Source organism: Wickerhamiella sorbophila, assembly GCF_002251995.1.
Source record: "Wickerhamiella sorbophila strain DS02 chromosome Unknown contig2, whole genome shotgun sequence".
In the NCBI taxonomy this organism is placed as follows: domain Eukaryota; kingdom Fungi; phylum Ascomycota; class Dipodascomycetes; order Dipodascales; family Trichomonascaceae; genus Wickerhamiella; species Wickerhamiella sorbophila.
This window is the reverse complement of record NW_020194005.1, coordinates 2,377,237-2,389,239: the sequence shown is the minus strand read 5'-3', so window position 1 is coordinate 2,389,239 and position 12,003 is coordinate 2,377,237. Positions and strand designations below refer to the sequence as shown.

Below are 12,003 nucleotides of genomic sequence, written 5' to 3'. Positions count from 1 at the left end.
AATACAAGTTACTGCAGAGTTTTTAATTTCGCCAACACATCTTTTTGGGCAATTGTCAAAATGTGGTCGATAGCCTCCTGCTGGACTTTTTTGTTTTCGTCGCTCTGAACGATTGCCCTCGTGACCGCACCCTCCAACAAGGCTGCTGATTTGGTAGTGTCTCCATCTAGAAGCTGCAAGTTATTCTCCACCTCTTTGGCGACGAACTCCTCGATACGTGTTTTCAAGGATGTGATATAGTCTGAGCTACCTAGAGATTCGAATAGTTTCGCTCTTTCCTCGTCAAACGCTCCGCATCTTTTGTACTTGGCAACAAGGTCTCCTGCAGTCGCCATTCTCGTGAGGGCTAACGTTGTGACTAATGGTTTTCGCTGATGCATATGACACACTTTTTTCTCTGAGGTCTTCATAGCTGCAGCGGATTGCTCAGCGGATGAATCCGGGCCGTCCCATTAAAATTATACATATGTTTTGCTAGCTGGCCATCTTGATCTAGAATGATGCTGCATGTACTGATTTTTTCTAGTAAAATAATAGAAATCCGAGGGCGTGTTTTGAAAGCCAAGCTCGAGCAGCGAGGTCGGCCCGAGATCGATCATCAGGACTGGAGCTCCGAGTCAGCCTCCATTATGTCAATATCTAGGATGTCACGCAGAGTATTGTATATGGTAGGGGATTTTTTCGCATTTTTGAGCGGATGGTGACTTTGGGGGACTTGTTATATGGAAAGTCAAAAGTGGGAAAAAAAAAACTTGTTTGGCCCACACTTTGGTATACCAAGCGAATTAGAACATTCTGTATGATCCGTGCATAATTACTGTAGCCATGCGTGAGAAGTCATTTTAGCCCAGGCGTTGCGACCAGGGAAGCTGGTGTGGGGTAACCTAAGAAGAAAATCGATGCTGGGCACATGGATTTCAAAGGGATCAGTATAATATTACTCCCCTTACGTAGTAGTAGCCATTTGCCACCCACATATCTCAGCTATCTTCAAGTCTCATAAACGCTGTAGGTGCGAACCGAGGGCCGACGTGCGTCTGGGTTCGGGTTACCGTAGTTCATTGCCGGATCAAGGTAGAGGGTATTAATAACCGTTCGGAGGCGGAGTGGGACTTTGACATGGTTGCCTTTAAAAGGTACCCTTTTCTTTTTGCCAACCCACATATTTTATCTTAAGCCATACATCCCCCACAATGGTACCGCAAGAATTTGTTAGAGTCACTGTCCGGCGCACCGCAAATGATAATGAACAAGAATGTTCTCTTGATCTAGAGCTCAGCCCCACCCAGACGGTAGGTGAAACCAAGGAGCTGGTGCGCCAACAAGACGCCACCTTCCCTGTCGACCAGTTAACATTGGACGGCAAAGAGGTCGAAGACAACACTGTTCTATCCACCTTTTTGGACGCCACAGATGAGACATTGGTTTTTACCGCCGAGCGCAGGACGCTCAAAGTAAGCGCCGCCCCCGTCAAGCGCCGGAAGCGCTGCACATTCGCAAACTGTACTTCAGCCCCACTGCGAGGCGTGGGCGATTGCGGTCTCTGTAATGGTCGATTCTGCTCCCGCCATCGTCTCATGGAGCAACATAAATGCACAGGATTGCAAAGTTGCAAGGACAGTTTGCGAGAACGCAATGCTCACAAGCTTGCCGAACAACAAACTGTCGCCCACAAAGTCTAAGGTTATGTGCCTAAAATACTGGAGAGAGCGGGCAATTCATCCGTTTCAATAGCCCTGGAGGCCACTTTTCAACTTTTTTTTTTCACTTTCTCTTTTTCTTCCCCATTTTCTTAAATTCACGATGCCAGCTCTTGAAAACATCGTCGCCTCAGTCTCTCCCTTTACGGCTTCTTCGTCGCTTGAATGCTGTCTACTCTTTTTTTCAACAAAGAGATACAGGTGCTATGTGGATTTAAGCAATGGCTTTTTACAAACGCTAGTCTTTGTTGCTGCTTTCCTGCCCTGTGTTTGACTCGCGGACCGGTGGCCTAATCAAACCCCCTTCTTTACTAAGCGTGGGGTTGCCACCTGTGGATCATCCAACGTCAAGACGGTTTACAAGCTGAAAAAGACGGACTGTACTTACTGTGTATTCAAGGAGCTTATGCTCTCTCACTTTATAACTAAATTCTTCTTTCTTACTTGCAATAGCCGGACTATTTTTGGCCCATCTTACCCATTATTGCTGTTCTCGATCTGCGGAGTTGAACTGGAATGACGTCATGGTCGGATGGGTTTCGGTCGTGTGTCGCTCAGGCGGGTTTAGAGACAAAGGTATGCATGATAGGGTTGGAATGGATGGGGTATGGTTGGTTAGTTTCAGAGATTGCCGAGGAAGACTCAACGCAGACCCAGATGCCGTGAAGAGACTCTGTAAAATCCAAGTACTTGAAAATTTTTGAGTCATAGCTTAATCAAATGACCGTATTCATTTGGCGATGCAGATCTGTAGCTTACTGCATAAGACTATGCAGTGTCCGATAAGGAAAATACTCCGTAAAGTCTAATCGACCAGAACAGAATCTTTTGTATTCTTACAACTGAGCCGTTGTTCAGTAGCTCTAAATACGTCTATTTCACAAGTGTCATACTATTGGTTCCTTTGGTCTGCTGGTTCTCTTCATCCGATGTAGTCTTTAATAGTTGTCAACTCTGCAAAAAGTTGAAAATAGTAGTCATACTAGTGTTGTAGGACTTTCGATCGAACATACCGTTGAGAATGTGACCCGGCGATAGGTGATAGGCGCATCATCCTGCCACTGCATGGCATCATGTAAGAATAGGAACTGGGCGTCGCGGTATGACTTGTACGTTGGGGTTTCAGCTGCCCTCTTAGCAAAATATTTATAGACTATCTGTGGTAGTGTCTCGAAAAACGAAAAAATAAACTCGCACGGCCCTGCAAATTCAGCGAATCGTTGAAAGCAGACACTCAAAAGATAATTCAGTGCTAAGTACTCCAACAAGCACCTGCGGCGTCAAGCAGAAGCACTTTGTGATTATCGTCTCGAGGACCTTATAAAGCTCTATGGGGCAGCTGAATGTTATAAATATTTTGCGTTACTCCTCAACGGTCCATTTTTCAGACCCCTTGAAAAGAACGTGACACACTTGACCGACAACCAAAAGACCCGGTGGTCGACTGCCTACTGCGTTGAGCGCATCGGCAATGTGTCTAAGGGTTGTGCGAACCACGCGCTGATCTGGGCAAGAAGCTCGTTCAATCGACGCACAAGGCACATCAGGATCCCAACCTGCACTAACTAAAATCTCAACCATCGACTCAATGCGATGCAGGGCCATCAAAAACACAACTGTGCGGGTAGGAACGTATTCTGGGGGTTCAAGTTGGGCACCGTTACGTCCAGTTCCCGTACAGATGAGAATCTGATCAGCGGCACCACGGTGTGTTGCTGGTATATTAGCCAATAGAGGAGCTGCCAAAGCGCTGGTAACGCCAGCGACAACTTTGGGAGTATATCCGTGTTCCTGGAAAAATAAATACTCTTCAGCACCTCTGCCGTAAATATAGGGATCTCCTTGTTTGAGCCGGACCACATGCTGACCTTGTTCAACTGCACCAAGTCCTTTCTCCAGGAGCTCTTGTTGGGCCCGTTCTGCGTTTCCTGGAAACTTTCGAGCAATGAATACAGGAGTCCGGCGAGGAACTAATGCCAGAACCTCCTCAGGCACTAGTTTGTCGGCAAGAACATAGTCTGCAGATGTAATTTCCCTCAATGCTTCAGTGGTCAGAAGATCGCTACTACCGGGGCCAGCACCGACAAGACTGATCTTGCCTTTCTTTGTTTCACTGGGAGATGGACTAGGCTGCTTGCCTGAGATATCTTCCAGATCAGCCAAGGTCAAAGTTTCGAGGCTGCGCAGGGGATAATACTCGACCATTTGATCAAGCCATCGTAGCCTGTGCTGCGGGTCGGTTGCTTTGGTGAACGCGTTCAATTCGATCGTCTGTTCGGCATCGTCGTCATGGCTGCCGGTATCGCTCTTGGCGTCGGCGCCGTTATCGACCAGCTGCTGGCGTAGGTCACCGATGTTGTCACAAATAGCACCAGGATGTTGAGGCAACGCACTTAAAGCTGCCCGCTTCAGGCGATTGGCTAGCCGACAGCCCTTTCCGCCCGTGCTAACAGCTAGTTGGAAGTTGCCATCCCGAAAAGTGGACGGAAGAGAGAACGTGCATAAATGCGGATGTTCAGCAACATTGATGGGGATCCGTAGTCTTTTGCAATGGTTGACGAGCTCAATAGTAGACTTGATACCATTTTGCTCTGTGTCCACCACAAAGACGCCATCCACAACCTTATCGACGTCGGTGCGACCGCGAGATGTAAGGTCGTCGAGACCTGCTGTCGGTAAGAAAACTGGTACAGCACCGGCACCCTCGATAGCAGTGCCTCTTCTCTGCGCTAGAGGAGAACTACCGACTACCAGAAACACCTGGTTGTCAATGTTTTGCAGAGTTAACAACCCCATTGTGCCCCACACTCCAAGTGACTGATTACTATCAGTGAAATTTTCCTGGCTGCCGTATTTAAATGCCTATTAGTAATCCAAACCCGCAATATCACGCGAAATATCATCATCCCACTTTAGATCTCGTAACTCAGCGAGATTGAAAAAACCGTTAAACCGATCGATTCGAGGACTGAGAATATGGCGAAACGACCATTGGGATTGGCAAAGGCAGCAAAGCTGAAGAAGGCCAAAACCGAGACCCCTGAGGGTACTCCCGAGCCTACTCAGGAGCAAAAGGATGCTCAGCTGCAGGTTGAAGTTGAGGAATCAGAGCCTGACGAAGATCTTGCCGAATTGTATGGACTTTTCAAGACGTTTGACGATGGTGTCAAGGACAGCCCCAAGCTTGCCCAAGGAATTGTGCACGAGAGTGATCGTTTATTGAGAAAAAACGAGAAATTGGCTCCTCGCTTTCATTTGGCTTATGGATTGGCCCTGCTGAATCTTGCTCAGTTTGCTGATGAGAACGAAGAGCCCGGCAGTACAGATTCCGCTGCTGCATTTATTCAGGCTGCTATTGAGCGACTCGATTCTGGTCTGGATATCGAGGAAAACCAAGCAGATTTGTCGGCTGCCAAGGCGCTTGCTTTGGTTGAACAGATCGACGACAAACTCAGGACCTGCAAATCAAAAAAGCGGGTTTCTACAGCTAAAGAAAGCATTCCTCAAATCAAAGAGGCAATGAAGCTCGCTGATCTGTCTAATGCAGCCACTAGGCGGCTTGCTGAAGCAGTCCGAGCCCTACTAGAGTTTGGTGACTCTCTTGGTTCTTTAAACAACGACAAACTGGACGATTTCGAAGCAGAAATTCTCGAGTGGTCAGCCGGAAAGTGCAAGATTCTGCTGGATAGCGAAGACGTCAACGTACAAAGAATGGCCAACAACACTCTTGGCCAGTATCACCTTTCTCTAGCTACTTCTTTACTTGGTGAATTCGAGCAGGAAGATGAAGACTTTGAGCCTGATCTCAGCAGCAAGAATGCGAAAAAGGCTCGCAAATCATTGACCACAGCAATTGAGTACCTTGAAAAAGGAGTGAGCGACACTGACCCTCAAAGCTACGTTCAAACCGCAGAAGCTCTTATTTCGCTGGGGAACCTCCGCGAGAACGAAAGTGCCGAGCAGCGGGCTGATTACTCCAAAGCTGTCAAACTACTCAAAAAGGCACAACGCACTGGTGCTGGCAGCTTCCACGATCTAATTGATTCTTTGGAGTAAATGTATATAATAATTTACTGGTTTTTAGGTCGGCAGTTCCGGCGGTTTGACTCAGCATGTCCAAAGTTCGATCCGTTGGCGAAGAGGTGTGGAAGCACAAGACCGATAAAATCGTAAGTGAGACGACTCGGAGCGCTAAGCAGAGACTAACTAAAAGAATTCAGAACTCTTGACTCTAACGTATGGTTCTATAGTTGCCCAGTTGGTGGCCGACTTCGACCACGACTATGCCAAAGTCAACAAACAACTGGACAAAATGGGCTATAATATTGGACTGCGACTGATTGAAGAACTTTTAGCGAAAACAGGACTACCAAGATGTCAAAATTTCCGCGACACAGCTGAAGCAGTGGCGAAAGTCGGCTTCAAAATGTTTATGAATATCACACCTACCATTTCGAACTGGTCGGTAGACAGCAAGCAGTTCAGTTTAGTATTCACAGAAAACCCGCTGGCCGAGTTTGTGGAGCTTCCTGACAAGCCCAATGCCCGTGATCTCTGGTATTCGAATATCTACGCCGGCGTGATTCGGGGCGCCCTGGAAATGGTCCAACTACAAGTGGAGGCTGAGTTTGTGAGCGACGCAGTTCAGGACCCTTCGCTGCCTACAGAGATTCGCGTTCGTTTGGTTAAAGTACTCGAAGATGAGATCCCGCCGGGAGAAGATTGATACATACGCTAGTTAGTCTAACTTTTGTAAACGCTTGGTAATTTCTTGATTAAGATCAACACCTGTAGTCTCAGCGGCATTCTGCTGGCCTGAGGAACCTTTCCTAGACACTCTGCTGGGGCCTTCAGAGAGCACGTAGCTACTGAATACAGGCACATCCGCAAGGTTGTAGTCTCCCTGGATGTTGATAGAAGAGTTGAGGCCGCGCAAGTCCATGCGGGCATCCGATTCTGCCGGAATAGGCTTGGCAGACTTTGCGGTGCCTTCGAGTCTTTCTCTGATATCCGGGAACAACTCTGGCCCAAGATCATCGACCAGTTCAGTAAGAGTAGCCACCAGTTGTTGACGCTTCAACCGCAATGCTTCAAGGGTGTCAACGTGAGCCGGCGACAGGGCAAGCACCAACGGCCATAGGGACTTGAACATGTCTAGGCCCCGCTCACCAATAACGAGTGTTGCAAATGATGCAGCGAACAAAGCGATTGTTGATACAATTGAAAATAGTGCCAATCTTATCCACGTGAAGTCCACCAGCGACCAGTACTTGAACACAAAATAGGCGGCAGTGAGGGAATAAAAAGTGTATAATGAAGGAGTGAGCCATAGTGCCACCAGCACTTTCCAGGTTCCAATAACATCGCGTGCCTTAATTTTGACTGACGATGCCCTGAGGGCAGCAGCGGCCTTTCTTCGAGAGATCACACGGCAGGCAACCACAACTGGACTGAACAAAAGGGCGCCAGGAATGCAAAGGATCCATAGGCCTGTAATTGTCAGGAATTGAGTCACCAGACGGATGAGAACTTGCTGCTTGTCTCGAACAGCGTTCGGGACCTGATGATCTTTGAGGCCGAGCGACTGAAGCTCTTCATTGTATTCTAGTACTTCTTTTTTCAGCTCGATGACTCTTTCGTCGTCTTTGAAAGCAGCATATGCTTGAACGAACCGTCGTCTGAACTCAATCGTCAAAGACAACGGGATGTGCCGTGATGGTCTGTACAGCCGCTGTCCAGCCTGGATAAGCATCAGGGTTTCGTAGTCAGGCGTCTGAACAGTAACGCTCTCCAATGCGTCCAAAATATCTTTCATTAACTTCTTCGTTGCGCTCTTCTTACCATCTGCACCTCCTTCGACATACTCTTTGACATGTTCCGGATTGACCGTCAACGGGTCGCCAAACTCAATAACGACTCGGCTGCGGAATTTGTGAGGATGGAAGTAATTGAGACCTAGGGGCATGATTTTCAAACCGCAATCAGGCGACTTTGCCAAAGTCCCCAGCGCCATAATAGCTACACCAGGTTTGAGTGGCAAAAGTTCTGTGCGATCATGCGAACCACCCTCGGGAAAGATTCCAATGCAATGGCCCTCAGACAAATGTTCAAAGACATTGTGGAACATTTTGGAATTGTCGACTCGGTCGGCAACCTTAAACTGCGCATTTCCTTTAGCAAGCGTTGATTTAGCTTTGACGCTTTCGAATGGTGCTTTGAGGACCAGCTTAGTATCGCTAATGATCTCCTTGATTTCTGCCAGATCACCCGAGCCAGACACCCCTACGAACCCGCGTACATGGCATTCGGTTGTGAAAGAGGTCCCGTGGCCAATAATAATTGTATTGTCAACCGCATCAAAAGAGATGGTTCCCTGGGCCTTTTTCAAAGTATCTTGAACTCTCCCAACTGGAATGGCAAGCATGCGCCTGGAGAGCCATCCAATGAACGGTTTATCGTACGAAGCCTGTGCGATCAAAAATGATACATGCCGACGAGCAGCATCTAGAATCTGAATCAAAACGACCATCGGATCAATGAACTGGTTCGCATGGGGCGCGGCAACGAAAATGATCGGACCAGTCCTGGGGATCTTGAACGCACCACGGCGGGATATTTTGCGGAAAAATATGTTGAATACCAAATGAAAGATGAATGCGACTGTTTCATAAACCCAAATAAGGGGTGGAGTTTCATGAACTTCGTCGTTCATATTTCTTTCGACCGCCCAACAATAGTAAGGCTGAGCGATTATTACTGGACTACCAGACCCTTGACTTTCCAGTCAGCAGAACGACCTGCAGCAAGAGCCCAGCGAGCAGGGGCTCAACAAGCTTGCGAGCATACAAATACGTAATAAAAACTAGAACTTATGATGTATATATAAACTTGAGGCTGTTTGCCTTTTAGGCTGAGACTTTCGCAAGCCAATGGCTCAGCGAACACAAATGTTAGACACTATGCAACTCAGCTCATTAACAGCTCATTAATTGCCTTCACCACCTAATGGTTAGTCGAAACTCTTGGTTTTTTCTGTCTAAACGGCATTTCCGCAGTGTACAATTGCCATTCCCATGCAGGTACTAAATTACACGAGATCGGGAAAATTATCGGAGGAGCGTCGAGATTGATTTTCCCGAACTTTATAAGCATCAAAAGCAATGTCTAAAAGTAAGGCGAAACAAATTGAGAGAGTGATAGTAGAATATGTCCATTTAGTGGAGCTCCCTACACGAGCCAGAACGTTTCAGTTGGCTCATAATACATATTAACACCCTAACCCATGTACATGGATCGGCGCTGTTCTGCCGTTTGATCCCTCCTGTGGGGCTTATGAAACAAACAAACAATTGATCAAAATGATGTCATGATTGCTTTTCCTACAAGTTGAGTTTCTATTGATTGATGTGGTCGTAAGTGTTTGTAGATAATCAAGTATTTCATTGAAATCTTCAACAACTATTTCAGAGCATTTAGTGTCCCCAATCCATGAGCTGACAGTGAGCTGCGCATTGAATGTCGGCATGACTGTCGTGATTGTTCGCTTTACAAAAGCCATCGATACCTCTGTAGTTGTTGGTGTGCATCTCACCATGGACTGCGTTGCTGTAGGTGCTATCATCGTAGCCCATTGCTAAGCTTATACAGTACCTCGTTGTGCCACCTGCGGTAAGCGAGCAGCAGCGCGTTCATTGAAGTAACACGGCTCGTTCTCGTACGCATTACTGAATTGATCGCTTGGATCCACATTCCACTGGTCGTTTTCGTAGCTGATCGGTTCAATATCATATTTGATACGCTTTGCTTTATTTTGGGCATCATTTCTCAAAATTTCCAACCGTGGTATTATTAGGGGGCTCAAATCCACTGTTTGTAACAACGACGTGGGCTGTTAGTCGCAGCATAACGTGATTTCCCACTTATTTTCAACAACAAAATGGTTCAAGGTATGTGTTCCATTGAAGCTATGATTTGGAATTGTGATTTGGGTGTCATAACCGGGTAGCGATCTGTTGTGTGCACTACCACTGCCTTGGCAGCCATTACCGAGAATACACGCTAGGGCGCCTGCAATTAACCTACCGATGAGTGCACCCAGCACCAATCACGCATCCACGCAAGTTTGCTGCAGCTGTATAGACGCAGCTACCACAAACGCTTATAGTAACGATGCTCCACACCCCGACAGCAGTAACTACGACGACAATTGCACCACTGCCAGATGCTTCAATCTCGGTTGTTCCAGCCCTAGCTGCAAGCATTGAGTTATTTGAAGTATTCTAAACAATAATGCTTTGGGCATCAAAGAAATTCTCAATAATTTGACAGACTCCTGGGTGACTGCCAAAATCGTTCCATCCAATCAACTGAACCCCATGAACGTACGGTAGAAAGGACGGAAGTGAAAAGCTTCATAAATTCTGGCGCTCAAAACCCTAAACTACTTTATTCAAATATATGGGACCCTTTTTGGATGGCACGGTGTCTATTCATTGGTGTTAGGTCGCATATGCATGCATCTGCATCTGCACCTTTGTCGGTGCTGTGCATATATGTTTGCACGATGTCATGAATTTATCCGCATCAAACTAAATTGATTCTCTTCTCCTAAAGATGTCTGCTATCAAATGCTGACGGTTTCCCGTCTTTTTCCATCCTGTTACAAACGCTCTGAGTCTCCTGCTAGACTACCCAAGCTTAATGATAAGATGCGTTCGTCTCTTATAGATTCAGTTCTAAAAAAATGGTTCACATTGAATACTCTGCTACAGATCCTTCTTTAGTCGCACATTTAGAGTATATACAACCGGATTTGGAGGATCATCAGTTGGAACTCAGGATCGAGATATCTTTCTCTTAAATCATTTGCTGATGCGTTTCGAAACGCTGATAAATGTCGAGATTATGGCCTCAAGGTTTCACTATGAGTTAATAACCCATACCAAATAGTTCAGCGTATAGACATAGGTTTGGATTTCAAAGCAATCAATCTCGATACATCAAGTGACGTAGCTACTTCATTTTTATTACGGGTCTGTTGTTTAGAAGCCAACAGTTTTATTCTTTCAATTCAATCAAAATGGCAACTCAAAGCTTTTAGTTCGTAAACTATGTCTGTGCGTCTATATTTCAACGTTCTTCCTTGGTCTCAATCGAGCTGCGATCGTAGTTAGACAATTATGCTGTCGGTTGGGAGGCTGATCAGCAAGTAGCTAGTACGAAAAACAAGACAACTTCCTAGTCAATTCTAGGGCGTGAGAAATTCACTTAATAAACTAGCGGTTTTCCAATCTTCAAGATCAATACACTTGGCAAGTACTTTAAAACACAGCCAGGGCCCTCTTAATGGCACTTGTCTGCCTGAAAATTGAGTACGCCACCTAGATGGTGAAATCAAGACGGTCTCTCTTGCAACATTTCCTATGCGAAAATGCGTATAGATCCACTGTTACTACAGCTAAATCGTGTTATGGAATTCTTGAAGTGAGCTTACATCACCGAGTGGCGCGTCGCGACGCGTCATTACTAACTTGCTAATTAACAGTTTTCCAAAATGAGCCAAGCAGGTGGTTTTATGGAATATAGCTCAAACAATGAAGGGAACGGTAGCCAGGTACAGAATCGCAAGGTTTCGGTAAGATCTGTCACTATCAAGCAGTTCCAAGAAGCTCCCGATGTATCAGATGACAGCCCATTGTTGATCGACAACGCCCCGGTGGACATTCTACGCTTTGTAGTTATCGTTCGTAAAATCGACGTTGAGGCTACCAAGGTGACTCTGTCGGTTCAGGACACAACAGGCAGTCTGGAAAACGTTAGACAATGGATCAACAGCGATGGTGGTGAGCCTCATGAACCGAACTACTCAGTTGGAGATTATGTGGCACTCTACTGCAGCACACGCAAGTATAACGAACGTCGGTTGCTCAATATTACCCGTGTTGATCCTGAAATTTCACTTTCGTTTGTTTTCTTCCACCAGATCTGCGTTCTCAGGGAGCATTGGCACTACACTGGATCCAAACCGCTTGGAGCCGTTCAAGAACCCAAGCCTAAGGCCGAATCGAGCCTTTTCGTCGACGATGCTCCTCCAGAGGCTAAAAACAGCTTGTCCGCTCGTATCTTAAATGCTCTTAAATCCGAGCCTGATGGTCTGCATGTTAGGTTTTTATCCCAGAATCTTGGTATTGATGAGCTTCAGATTCTGCAAGAGTGCGAGTCTCTCAACAACGCAGGTCTTGTCTATCAAACGGACGATAACACTTATGCCTCTTCTACAACATAAAATAGCCTTAAGCTTAAT

The 12,003-nt window shown here is 46.4% G+C and overlaps 7 protein-coding genes across 7 annotated transcripts; 4 read left to right on the top strand and 3 right to left on the bottom strand.

The window, feature by feature from the left end:
* Window positions 1-8: 8 nt before the first annotated feature.
* Window positions 9-380, bottom strand: B9G98_04639 (hypothetical protein; the record flags this gene model as incomplete). Its single annotated transcript, XM_024811196.1, has 1 exon — window positions 9-380. The coding sequence occupies one exon, from the start codon at window positions 378-380 to the stop codon at window positions 9-11; it is 372 nt and encodes a 123-aa protein (XP_024666964.1).
* An 813-nt stretch (window positions 381-1,193) lies between these two features.
* Window positions 1,194-1,682, top strand: B9G98_04638 (AN1-type zinc finger protein TMC1; the record flags this gene model as incomplete). The annotated part of the gene is made up of 1 exon (XM_024811195.1): window positions 1,194-1,682. One exon carries the CDS (start codon window positions 1,194-1,196, stop codon window positions 1,680-1,682), a length of 489 nt encoding a protein of 162 aa, XP_024666963.1.
* Window positions 1,683-3,062: 1,380 nt separating this feature from the next.
* B9G98_04637 (Uroporphyrinogen-III C-methyltransferase) lies at window positions 3,063-4,692 on the bottom strand (the record flags this gene model as incomplete). The annotated part of the gene is made up of 2 exons (XM_024811194.1): window positions 3,063-4,562; window positions 4,654-4,692. 2 exons carry the CDS (start codon window positions 4,690-4,692, stop codon window positions 3,063-3,065), a joined length of 1,539 nt encoding a protein of 512 aa, XP_024666962.1.
* B9G98_04636 (Enhancer of translation termination 1) lies at window positions 4,677-5,756 on the top strand (the record flags this gene model as incomplete). The annotated part of the gene is made up of 1 exon (XM_024811193.1): window positions 4,677-5,756. The coding sequence occupies one exon, from the start codon at window positions 4,677-4,679 to the stop codon at window positions 5,754-5,756; it is 1,080 nt and encodes a 359-aa protein (XP_024666961.1).
* Window positions 5,757-5,812: 56 nt separating this feature from the next.
* B9G98_04635 (Trafficking protein particle complex subunit BET3) lies at window positions 5,813-6,426 on the top strand (the record flags this gene model as incomplete). The annotated part of the gene is made up of 2 exons (XM_024811192.1): window positions 5,813-5,869; window positions 5,914-6,426. The coding sequence occupies 2 exons, from the start codon at window positions 5,813-5,815 to the stop codon at window positions 6,424-6,426; spliced, it is 570 nt and encodes a 189-aa protein (XP_024666960.1).
* A 12-nt stretch (window positions 6,427-6,438) lies between these two features.
* On the bottom strand, window positions 6,439-8,412 carry B9G98_04634 (Glycerol-3-phosphate O-acyltransferase 1; the record flags this gene model as incomplete). Its single annotated transcript, XM_024811191.1, has 1 exon — window positions 6,439-8,412. One exon carries the CDS (start codon window positions 8,410-8,412, stop codon window positions 6,439-6,441), a length of 1,974 nt encoding a protein of 657 aa, XP_024666959.1.
* A 2,672-nt stretch (window positions 8,413-11,084) lies between these two features.
* On the top strand, window positions 11,085-11,985 carry B9G98_04633 (Replication factor A protein 2; the record flags this gene model as incomplete). Its single annotated transcript, XM_024811190.1, has 2 exons — window positions 11,085-11,087; window positions 11,245-11,985. The coding sequence occupies 2 exons, from the start codon at window positions 11,085-11,087 to the stop codon at window positions 11,983-11,985; spliced, it is 744 nt and encodes a 247-aa protein (XP_024666958.1).
* Between the last annotated feature and the right edge of the window lie 18 nt (window positions 11,986-12,003).